The following is a 13528-nucleotide window of genomic DNA, read 5'->3' on the forward strand; positions in this document are numbered from 1 at the left end:
ATACCAAAACCTGGTCTGTGACTTAAGTCCAACTACACAACACAAAATTCTCATAAAACTACTGGATACATTATACAGAACAGTGGAGCTTTGCAGATCATTGTTTTTGCTTTTAATAAATAGATTGTATCAACTTTTTTGTAATATTCAATAATATATAAAAACAATATTTAAATATATTGATGATTTATATTCTTTTGTAATTTCTCATTCTATATAAGGAATGAGAGTAGCAATTGATAACAGTAAATTTTTTGCATATGGGTTGTAACAATGAAACAGCGATAATGTTCAGCTATTATTAGTCACTTCTTTATTTCACTATTTTCCTACCATTTATTCTGACTTTGGGTGATAGAAATGAAACCAACAAAATACAAGATTTTATAAATATTAAGCAATAACTAAGACATAGTGAGATGATTTTCAATTGTGAAGTTTTATTCAGTCTTTTCTTAAAATGTACTTTTATCTGGTTGAAAATTAAATTGAGAATCATTTCACAAAATATAAGCAGATGTTTAAAAATATTGTAGTAATCTATGGTTATAATATTCAATAAATATTCATCCTTTGCTACATCACATGTAATCCACAGAACTCAACTGTTTTTTTGTTTTGTTTTTCTAAATTACAAATGAATGTATTCCTGGGGTCAAATATATTATGTGATATAAGACTACACCACTATCAATAGATATCAGTATCATATAACAAAATGATCCTACATGCTTGACTTCAAGTGGTGCACAGTGCTATGCTGTAAATGTGGCTCTTATTCTGTGAGGCTTCAAAATTTCTAAACAAGAGAGCCCTTTGGACTAAAGCCTAGAGGAAGCTCAATATATATAGCAATGTTAGTTGAACGAGAATAAAGATAAATGTAATATTTTACCAATTTATTACACTTTGTTTTGACACACACAAAAAGGTGATGTTTTAACAAAAGTAAAAATTAATTGTTGTACCTGAATCAAAATATCTGGAATTAAACAAGGTCTAATAAATTAAAAAAAGCATCAGTACAACTTATTTCTTGTAGTTGAAAATATAATTAAGGTACATACTGTATTTTGCAGTGTACAAGATGCACTTTTCCCCAAAAAAACAGGGGTTTCAAAAAACCCCTGTATCCTATACACTGAAGGTAAAACATTTTGTGCCTCCATAGGCATATCAGACCTTGTACAGCAAGGAATAGGAACCAGCCTTTACACCTCCCTGGGCTCATTTTCTCTCTCTCATAGGCTAAAGAAAATGGGTTATTATTGGGAAATGACAGTAGAACAGCATTCTGTTAGGGGGACCATTTTTTAACTTGTTTTCAGTTAATTCAGTGATGCAAAAGATTGAAAGTTTTCATAATGAATGAACAATGTTTTGATATAATTTATGAAAGAACTATATTTTATTTTATTATAGCCACTAATTTTGAAGTATTTTTGAAGTATTCTAAAGAATAATAAAAAATTATGCTCATACTGAATAAATAAATAAATGATAAATGTGAAAAATATTTTTTTCTCTCGAGATAGCCTTGAAAATAGGGATGCACCTTATACACCAAAAAATACAGCAATCTAAAACAAATCACTAAACTTTTCAAAGACTGTATTAAGGCATTCTATATTTACCTTGTAGTGACTGAGTGTGTTTAATCGTTTCCATTCATTTTCCAGCCTCGATGTTGAATCCTCATCAGAAAGAGTGAGTCTTCCACGTGTGCCAGTTCTCCATTCTACGTTGCGTCACAAAGAACTAAATTAGCAACTTTTTCACGTACAAATGACAACATGATTCCAATATGATGTCCTCAACCTTCATGCAGCCATGAAGTTACAAACAGTAAATAAATACACAATATCATTGGACTTGAGAGACTACATGGAAGTTTCAAAACCTGTATCCAAAAAAAGTAGTTCCATGATAGATTTAAACCATGTTCTATGACGTTACAAGCTTTATTGAAGCATAATTTAATAAAGTTTTGTGTAACAATCAAGATGTCTTCTATTCAATACTGCAGCATTTTATGCTTCATTTTATTTTTTTTGTATGTAACTACCAGCTGTGTGATAAACATTAAAAACAGTCATAAAGTACCTCTGTTACACATAGTAATTACACCAATGTGACAATAACCTACACACCCAATCTAAAAAATGCATAATGCGTACCAATAATAGGAATTTTGAATCACATGACATTGCCGTTTTGAGTAACACCAAGTTATTGTGCATAACTTTTGAGTAACATATTCTTAAAAAAAAGAAAAAAAAACTTTTGATTTCAAAAAGCATTTTTTCCCACCATAACAGTGCATTAAATAGGTAAAGAAATTTTGAAGCTTACCACATTAATTATATGTATTTCAAAATATCATTTTGAGCAATTAACAATTTTTTACATAGAAATCTAATGTTATTGTATGCAACAGTTCTTGTAGACTATTACTCTGTTACTTCCCCTAACATGATTCTCAAAATCTGTAAAGTGCACACAAACAATGACTTAAAAGAGCCTTTCTAGCAACAGAAAAATGAAAACTCTGAAATATGTTTGTAACTGTTATAGTATATATATTTCTATTTGTACTTGCATTTTACAGAGCAAATGGAATGACAAACTGAGTTTGATGACTGAACTATACCTACAGTGGCATTCAATCCTATGTGGTATTTTTTTTATGGTGAAGTTAACAGTACAAAGCATTCACTTTGTTGTTTTTTATTAATTCCCTGAATGTTAACCTAACCTTCATAGCTATCACAATAAATCCTTTAGATAATGTTTCATGACTTGCTTTAACATTTATGAAATGCTACATACCTGTAGAAAAATAAACACTTCACTTTCTATTTACATTTAAGCACGCTTAAGCTTTTCCAATATGATACTCCCATTTCTCACACTGTTAGACAGTGCTCTTACAGCTTTTGACAGTTGATCTTCCAAGTGATTTACATGCTTTGGAAGAATTTTAGGAAAATGGTTATTGTGTCACTTGTAGACCTAAATCTTGCTTATTGTTACAAGTGCATTTCTGTAATGTGTTCTTGAATTACATAAAGTACAATGATTTTGAACTTTTTCACTTCCTTCAGTTTAAAAATGATAGCAAGATGAGGAGTAGCCTATTTTCACTGCTCGGATCTCATCCTTTACTTGGTTTACCAATATGATTCAACACTAAAAATATCTTTTTCATCAAAATGCTAATAACTTGTACATTACATGCCTTTATAATGATGCCATAGAAAAACATGTTTGAAATTTCTGTAATGCTTGAAAGGGTACAAGGGTAAATTTCAGGTGTTAACTACACTTGAAAATCACTTCTCACTTTAACTGAATTACAACATGATGGTCAAGGCATTTAATCTGTGTCATCATAGGGCAAAGGGATGGTCAGGTGGTAATGTGATTAGATGTACAAAGTACCATAGATCATGAACAACCCTCTGCTTAAAGCTGAAAAGAATCAATAATTTAAGATTCTAATATACCAATTTTCCCTTGTAGATTACAACTATTTCCTTTATATTTACATATATATTCTAAGACTCATTTTTACAAAATGATCACAAATAAATAATTTATTATCCCCCTTCCCCATAACAATTCTTTCAAGCAGAAAATCTGATAAAGATAACAGGAAAAAAAAAATTTATTTTTCCAGATAATATCTATAATCATTAATCTACAATGATTCACTCCCATTCTTCCTTTTAGAAGTAGCATTATATAACACATTATATTGAATTAATAAAGTAGCACACAATAAATAAATAAACATAATTTTTAAAAATCTTCAGTGTTTCATTGATGTTACTGAACAAAATATATTTTTATTATTTTATTTACCCAATCATTTTAATACAACTAATATTTAAAATATAAAAAAAATTCCCATAGAGGAAAGTAAACCTTAAAAATATTGCTATACATCTACTTGTTTATTCATTAAACAAGTATATACACCCTTGTGCAAATTAATTGAAACAAATGGTGATTTGACAATATTTTCAGCATGGTGGCCAGTGCAGGCTCACTGAACCCGCTGATTTCCTTTAATAGTCATTTTTTCACACAGACAGCGTCATTAGCTGTGTTTTGCAGTATGGTCGATCTATTTTTGGGATACATGACAAAATTTTGAGGGATTTTACGTCATTTGAAATTGTGTTAGAAGGGCAAAGAGACCAATCAAAAAACAATTTCTTACCAACTCAATGAAGAAAAAACAGTATCAATGGGGTCTGAAATACAAGAACTGGATGCAAGAACAATGGAGGAAGGTGTTATTCAATGACGAGACTTATTTCTTCGGACAAGGTCAAAGAAGTCTGCATGTTCGCAGATCTCCAGGTGAAAAACTTCGAGAATCTCACATCAATCAGTTCATAAAACATCCCTTGAAGAAGATATTTTGGGGCTTTTTCAGCTACTATGGCATTGGAGGCTTACATATCATAGAAGGTATGATGTGAGGACCACAGTACATCGAAGTTTTGCAGAGAAGAGTCGTTCCAGAATTAAAAAGATTTCCAGATGGATCTGGCATTTTTCAGCAAGATCTGGCTCTGTGCCACACATCGAAACTTGAAGAATTTTATGACTACAATGTGAATAAAAGTGCTGGACTGGCCTTGAAACTCTCTGGACTTAAATCCTATTGAAAATCTTTGGGCAATTTGTAAAGAAAGACTTTGGGGAAAGACTGTACTACAAAAGATAAGCTAATTGAGGCCATAAATACCACACCATAATAGTGGTGTGGTACCACGATCCAAAAATTAGTAAAGATTGCAGTCAACTCGTGTACTTGATACCAAAGCGGATTAATGATCTTCTGAATAATATAGGCGGTCATATCATGTATTAATTTGAGAGTAATTTTTGGGTTCTCAGAAATAAAATGCAAAAAATTGAAAAAATCATAATTTTCTGTCTAGTTTCAATTAATTTGCACAAGGGTGTAGATAAACTCATATTATTGATAACAATAATGATAAAGAAAAGTGTGGTTGCCAAATGAACAACAAACTGTATTTTACCTAGCTCCAGATCATCTTTACTTGGCCTCTGAGAGTAGGGAGTGCTTTTGTAAATTGCATCCAAGGCTTTTTCTTTAACTTGTGAAATTGTATCACAGTCTAAGACTTTCACTGGAGTTTCAATATTCTCACCTGGAGGTTCCAATCCAGCCACATATACTGTCTGAGGTGAGAGGGACACAAATACAGTCTGAAATACAGATACAATACTTCACACCTTTTTAAATAATCACAGCCACAAAGTTCTTGAAATGTACAAGTTTCATTTGTGCTTATCCTGAATAACTATTCACATGATTATGTTAATCTTAACATGAGAAAAATCCCATTTATAAGCAGTTGAAATCAGGATCGAATAGATAATAACCATATTAAATACACAACTATCCAAAGTATTTTACACACTTGTAAACTGTATCAGTTTTTAAACTTTGCAGAAGACTGAGGGATTGAAACCATGTTTACACAAAAGACAACCAATCACACTCCTGTAAAAAATAATTTTATTCAAACCCAATGTTCCAGCTTATGCCTTTCTCAAGGGTTAGATTGTCAGTCTGTACTTGTGATGCTGTGACCCTTGAAATGCTGGGTGAGAATTAATTTTTTCTCTGAAGTGTGATTAGTCTTTTTTTGTTTACTTGTAAGCACTCAAACTGTTTAGAACACAGAAATAATATTTTTTCAACAAAGAGAGCAATTATATTGGTGAGGGCATGAAACCAATCTGCTGCAATTAAGAACCTATTAAAACAAAACCTTGAAGTTAATAACATCACAAAAAGTCCACAGAGTTGGACATCCTTTTTTACATGAACACAATATATATTCTGAGCTAAAAGGAAAAAACAACAACATACATTTAACCAATCATAATATATCATATTCTGGAAGTCAGAATGTGAATAACTAGACGAGAGACAGATAATATAAAAGTTGTAAACTACACAACCTAACTTTATTCATATGAATACATAAAACATTTACTCAGTCCTAGAAACCTGGTTTTAAGCTAACAAATATTAAAAAAATTAAATGCCCTTAAGAAGCTTCATTTTAAACTAATAATCACTAAAAACAATGTAACTTCTACAAGATGCTGTCCTTTCATATATGAAAATACTAAAAGTAACAAATCAACTACCATAGTTTGGTTTACTTTTAAACGGGTATGAAAAACTAAGCCGTTCTCTTTAAATCTTTCCTTGCAAACTGTAGTTAAAAATAACTCAAATGTCCTCCCAACTGGTTTGTTTTCTTAGGAACTGAAGAATATCAAATATAACAATTCAAATGCCCTCCACCAACCAGTTTTCTAAGGAACTGAAGAATATTAAAAATAATAACTAAAATGCCCTCCCAACTGGTTTTCTTAGAAACCAATAAATATCTGAAACAATAATTCAAAATCTTATTTCCCCCAGAAGCTATCTTTATAACCTGATAAATACCAAGATCAGTATTTTAAATATTTCCCCTTGAGCTTTCCTTACAAATTGATCAACATCACAAAATGTAATCAAACATCCTTTTCTCATGAACTGATAAACCTCAAGGATTGCAGAACAGATGTTTTACTTTTAAGTTATGAAACAAAACTGAACACAGTTACACTGTATTGACAAAAAATCAAGAAGCTTCATAAAAACTTTTCAGAAATCAACATATTTTTATAAACAGTTTTACTATAAAACAATCATTATAACTGCACGCTTTTGAACAAAATATTCTGCACTTAACTATCATGTTTACTTTAAAAAAGATGAAAGTTCTGCTCATAAATTACATTTGTTTCTCTTAGAGCATAGACACACTGGGCTACCTGCTATGTTCACTATGTGGAATAAAACCCCAGATCCTAGCAGTTGTAAGGCCACAGACCTAATGCTCTCCCACCAACAGACTAAAATTACAACATAAGAATATTTTCCTCCTTATTTATTTAAATATGTATGACGCTTACTTTTTACACACAACAGAAAAACAGCCATTATTCATACTCACCAGACATTTGTATTCTATGGACTGACGTATCAATTTCTCTTCAGAAAGAGAGTATCGGGCTTCACTAGTGATTGCATCAACAGGACCTTTATCCACCTGCTGTTTAATGGCTCGATAAAGGAGAAATAAGGACTCCCCTGCACACTCCTATACGAAATATATATATATAGGTCTTACAAACCAAGATCCAATACTTTCACTATTAATCTTGTACATATATTCTTGATTATTTAATGTGGTCCAGTGTTTCACCTGAATTATCACAAAACAAAAACAATATTTGTATCTATTCTCTTTAAACTGTAAAGTCATTTGGCACTCTAAACAATTTTCTCTCTAACTTTTCTTTACACTAGGTGGATTACAAACACTTCCAAACACTACCTTTTTGTCCAACACTCTTCTTAGTAGCTGTTGGCACCTATACTCTTACCTTACATTTCAACATGGCATTCTTTGATAGATTGTTTAGGCAGAGTATTCATGATGAAACTTTGTACAATGGACAGCAACTGTCTGTTGTGGAGGTACAAGTGTAGAGGACAATGTTTCGAAAGTCACCTTTCATCTTCAACTCAGCACGTGTGCAGATGTTGTCAGTCTTTCATAGTGTCCTGGTGGATTGTGAAAAGTGTTATGATTGGATGGATTATCACTGTTTCTGATTGGAGGAGAGATTTCCTGTAGATTCAACTAATGGCAGCCTCAGGTTATTCACCTCTAATCTGGAATCTCTGTTTAGTGAAGGTTTAATAGTGTTAATATAAAATGATTCTTTGATATTTTCTTGTCTTCCAGAATTTGTGTGTGCTGATCATTTTGGTTTTCTCCAAGTTTATTCTGTATCCAGTTGATGTAGCGTGCTCTGCAATGGCTGAATTGTGTGTTTTCATGAGTCTTGTACTATTCTGTGTGTTCTTTTATCCTTGTCGCAAGTTTTCTTCCCGTTCCCATTTCTTCAATGTATGACGTTTTTGAGATTCTCTTTGGTAGGTTGCTGTTCCTTGTTCAAACTGAAGGCCTATGTTTTCCACATGAAACCATTACCAAATAACATTTTTGATACATTATACCTGCCAGATTTTTGTACTGCTATGGAAGCTTAGAAGGAACAGTGGTGTAAAATATGCCAAAATAAGTTTGTTGAAGAATACATTAATTTAATGCACATACAAAATCCTTTTATCTTTACACATAAGAAAAAGAAGACTGGTTGGTCAAAATTATTACCCAGAAGTTGGTCACCACAAAAATATTAAATTATCCACCTCAACTTTATAACACTGGAAATGTTAGTCATAAAAATTTTGGTAGAACAAATATGCTCTTTACCATAACTTTGCATCAAGTAGTTGTGGTTTGAAGCTTGTATTTCTCCAGTAAATATTATTAAAACATTTGAATTTTATAAGAAATTACTTGTTGACATTCAGAAGTTCTTGGTTTTTATAAATAGCAAGATAAATAATTTCATTTATCTAAATAATCTATAGAGAAACAAAGATCCTCAACTAGACTCTTGATGCAGTGGGTTTATAACCAGTGTTAATATTAAAAACACTTTTCAAAAAATCATTAAGTGCAAATTTGATAATTACATTTCAAGAGATGGTGTTTGTGTGTGTGTATGCATGTCTTAATTGTGGCCATACAGATGTTCCTGTCTCATTTCATAAAATCACATATAATGCAAACTTTTTTTTTTTTAATAGATTTGGCATTTTATGCTGTATTTTGTTTAAGAGGTAGACATTTATGTTAAAAAAATGTATATAGTCATTCTGATTGGTTCCTTAATCCTATGACAGTGCCACCATTTTAAACACCCCTTCTGTGCATGTTGGAGTCATGTTCAAAATTTAGTTAAAAAATTTAATGTGAATGTATCTTAATGAAATTGCTATTGCAAAAAAAGAAAAAAAAAGAAATTAAGTTATAACATGCTAAAACATAAAAGAAACATCTAAAACAGCAATTAAAACTGCAGTTTTTGCTGTTTTATGATCCATTCACAATTACAAGTCTAAACTTTGAGCTATTAAACATGTTACTGTGAAAAAATTATGCACTGTCAGCACAAAAGATCAGATTAAAGTAACACCCATCTTTAATTATTATCTGGAAAACTTTAAGAATTTCTTGATGAGGGTTTGACATCAAAATATTTCACGCCTACTTGTAAAGTTGAAGTTATGTTACCAAGTGACCATCTGAAGTCGAATGGCATGCTTATAACCAATAGAAAGAGCAGATTTTGCACTATTCAAATATATCCTGAAGAAATCTCTGCCAGTGTTTGGATATGTAACATGAGATAAGGAGCTTAGTCCATTGTTCACTTGAAGCATATGTAATGCTTGACAAGTGATTTGCCTTATATGCATTAGTTTGCTAAACAGATTGCATTTCGATTTTATATTTATAAATTAATCAGTTATGTATTATTTGTATTTTAAAATGCATATCTGAAAGTTTTATGATTATATAGATTTAACTTAATGTGGCTTGACTTGTGGAAATTTCTAAGCAAAATCGTATCATTTGCATGTGAAAACAAGAGGAGTGAAAGAATTTGTGGACAACCTTTGCCCTGTAATAACTATAGAACACACCATGGGGACAGGTTAACATACCTGCATCAAGTATATAGGATAAAGAATTGGAAAGGAAAATAAACTAATTGAAAAGATAAATATGTGAAATTATGTATGACAAAAAGAAGCTTCATACTATTCAAAGAACATTTAAAAGGTGTGTACACATTTCTTCTTAAATTTGAGTATTTCATTGCACTGTTCATTAATGACAGTATAAGTTAATAATAGAGAAAATGGAAAATAAAATATAAAACTTTACTTGAAAAGTATGTCATCATAAATTAACCAAATTAATTTTTAGTCAATTTGTCTTTCTTAAAAATTTACTAAACTACACTTACCAACAGACCCAAAAAGGGCTAAATACAACAGAATTATAAATTATGTATTTATCCATTAAAGAACAAACAGATACAACACCGATATTACTAATTTAGAATGACAGTTAATGAAGAAATAATTCACAGAAAATAACATTACTGTTTAAGAATTCATTAAATAAAGGCATACAAGCACACGAACCAAAAATCGCAAATGTACAGAAAACCAAAACCAAAAGTCAAAACATCAAAAATAAACCTTCCTATTTACATTCAAAATGCTTATATACAATAAAAAGTTTAATTCTAATAATTGTCCTAAAGAATCTTTATAAGCTAATTACTAGCTTGAAACTTACTCTCAAAAATTTATACAAAAGAAATGTAAACCATGAGGCCAACATCTTCTCTGCCACTGATTCTGCCCTAAAAAAAATTTAGAAGAATGAATAAGAGTATACAATAAATTCCACAATTTTTAACTGTTTAATTTTTTTACCAAATTATGTTCACACGATCTGTCCTTTATTTTTCATGTTCTCCAAAACACACACACACAAGAACAAGCACACTAAACTCTTAGTGTTCTAACTTCAACTTTTGAGCACTGTTTTATTTCAAATAGATTTTACTAAAATCCCAGAATAAGTTATTTCGTAAAATTAAAATTAAGTGTAAAATAAAAAATACATATATCAAGTTCAATAATTACAGAAGACCTTTTGAAAAATCATTTAATTAAATGAATTTGTATAATATACCATTACAAAATTTCTCATTTTAAGATCTGACACTTAATCATACAATAAATATTAGAACTAATATCCAAGGCTCCAAAATTCTGTGGCACACTTTTTGTTTTCTTGCATTAAAAATGTTAAAATTAAAAACCTCCTTCAAGGCAGAAATATATTTGTTTGGCAAATAAATACTTACCAATGACACGTCTACCAGTGGCTAAACAATGAGACTCAGGACTTATCACAAAATAAGAGAAATAAGGATTTGATACAGTGAGCACAAAACAGTGTAAATTTGCATTTAATAACAAAGGCACTATTACAAGCATTGTGGAATATACCATAAACTAAGTTCTCAGATATCAAAGTTAAATTTTAGACTCAAATAAATGAAGACCCTTTTAGAACTGTGTATTTAAAACAGGTACTGAAATCAGAGAACCAAAACTTGTATTTTAATAGGGCTTCTAACAGACGTTTTATAACCTTCAGTGAACAGAGAAAATATATATAAACTTAAGTATAATATACTGTTGAAGTACTGATATTTAAAGAAAATCTATATCTTTATATTTTAAGGCAAATTGTTTTAATAGTATAAATAGTTAAAACTGGCATTCCTCATCGTGATCTTTCATATGCACACTAGTTTAATCCATGCATGTAAACATTATACAATTTCAAATAAATACAGTAATTTTTAAATTTTATTAGAAATATATTTATGCATATGTGTATATCTGTGTGTGTACACATGCATCTATTGCAAATGTGCTTGTCCCAATGATGACATTATAATTACTGTAATTACATTGTTAACATACAATTCAAACATGGTGAACAAAAATGTTATTTTTACACAACTCACCTTCTGAACAATAGTTTTGGATGACCTCTTCCTTCAATACACTTTTCTATCAATTCAGCTAACAATGTTTTTAATATGCTGTAAAACAAACCAAGAAATAAACATGCAGGTATTACTGTGCTATTACTTCAAGAATCAATAACCTAGAGTATCTGAAATAATGTATATATTTATTTATTTATTCATTCCTATACAATATATTACAATAGTTTTACTGTAGACATTACAGATATTAACCTAGTTATCTCAAATCAATGGACATTGTTTACTACAAAACTGTATTGAAACTTCATTGTTCTCTTAGAACATTTCCACATCAAAAAATGTAAAATCTTAAAACTTACTCTGAACAGTACTCCATCTTTCCCTGAAGGGTTACCATAATGAGAGACGCCACATTCACCCTTTGTAACAGAAAAAAATTGAACATACTAATTCAATAATAGAAATTACACAAGGAAGTTAATCAGAACAATAATAAAAAATACGAAGGAAAATAATAACCATAACCCTTAAATCTATTGATATAACAATAGGATTACACTGTTACACAAATATTTATTAGTTAGTAATCTGATTGATGATTACAGTAGTCAGTTAGCACACATTAAAAAAATGTCTAGAGAAAACCAGTTTATTCTATCTATCTATCAATATATATTCGTACACAAGGGCTAGAACATAAACAAGAAATTCAGAGTTTGGCAAGTTGCTCACAACACACATTTTTATTGATTATTCAAACTGAATACATATTGTACAAATAGCTGTTCATATATACATCAGTAAGTTCTGAACACAGTGTCAAAAAGTAAATCAGCATCCCCGAAAAAGAAAACTGGCCATCTCCATCACATTGTATAAAAGAAACCCCAATGTATAAATACAGAAACAACTTGGTTAAAACAACAGAATACAAACCACTACAAAAGACATAATTCCAGGAATAAACTGTATCTTCACTAAGTCAAATAGCTGGGCAAAGTAATGGTGGTTAAAATTCATTAGATACAGCCAGTATCTGTTGTCCAGTGAAAAGAATGATAATACAGTTTTAGCTCCATCAGAAAACAATTGCTTTTTCTGTTTTTTGTTGTTGTTTTTTTTAAATCACAAATGTAAAGTTTCACCCTGTTATTAATTCCTAAAACAATACAATCTAAAGAAATGAAGATCACTAATGACTTATTAAGTCTGGATTGTGCTACAAAGTAATACCTACCTATCCCTAGCACTAAAGTAGCGGTTAGACTCCAGTGTCCGTATAAAAAGTAAAAGAAAGGTTTTATTCATAATGAGGTGGCCAAACTGCCGCAATCCTTTCTCAATGTATGGTTTTTTTCCTGGATCAATCTGAGAAACCAAAAATATTTCATTGCAAGAGTAAAATTCTACAATGGTACAATTAAATGCTTTACCTTAACAATAAAAATTAAGAGAAAATGTTAAGCCTTAGACTAAATATCTAATAATTGAACTGCTTTAGAGTAACCTCTCTTACACATTAATATTTAATGTACATAATCTTTTCTTTGTCAGGTTCAGCCGAGAGCAAAATAAAATCAGTCAACTTCAGAGATGCAAGTTAAATCCTAATTGTTTATTTTCTTTGTTTTAATAACAAGTTATCTGTAATGTGCCTACTGGGGGGGACTGAACTCAATCCTAAGTGATCCAGTTCACCTGGCACATTAAAAATGTTTCAATAAAGTAAAACCTGAAAATACAGCATTTCATAGTAAGTTGCTTAGAGAACTGGGTGTTCAACTATGCACAAAACAGCACAAACTTTATGGAGGACAAGTCAAGAAAAAAAATCCAGCCATAGTAATGTCTGATTGCAGTTTGCCTTTTAGTACTTCAGATACATCTACCTAAACATAATTTATACAACTATAGTACAATATGACAATTAGTTACTTTAGTGACTAAAAAATTAATT

At 30.5% G+C, this 13528-nt stretch overlaps 1 protein-coding gene across 3 annotated transcripts in view; it reads right to left on the bottom strand.

The window, feature by feature from the left end:
- The window catches only part of LOC143222293 (plexin-A2-like), a 106278-nt gene that overhangs the window by 16431 nt on the left and 76319 nt on the right, over positions 1-13528 (bottom strand). For 2 of the 3 annotated variants that reach the window (XM_076448613.1, XM_076448615.1), the window contains exons 21-27: positions 12809-12939; positions 11931-11990; positions 11587-11664; positions 10338-10404; positions 7062-7208; positions 5058-5247; positions 1635-1738 (exon numbers count right to left, since the gene is read on the bottom strand). In XM_076448613.1, the coding sequence (XP_076304728.1) occupies positions 1635-1738; positions 5058-5247; positions 7062-7208; positions 10338-10404; positions 11587-11664; positions 11931-11990; positions 12809-12939 (777 nt within the window). The remainder of the gene's footprint in view (positions 1-1634; positions 1739-5057; positions 5248-7061; positions 7209-10337; positions 10405-11586; positions 11665-11930; positions 11991-12808; positions 12940-13528) is intronic. The other variant, XM_076448616.1, reaches the window with a different exon arrangement.

Source organism: Tachypleus tridentatus, chromosome 8 (genome assembly GCF_004210375.1).
Source record: "Tachypleus tridentatus isolate NWPU-2018 chromosome 8, ASM421037v1, whole genome shotgun sequence".
NCBI lineage: Eukaryota > Metazoa > Arthropoda > Merostomata > Xiphosura > Limulidae > Tachypleus > Tachypleus tridentatus.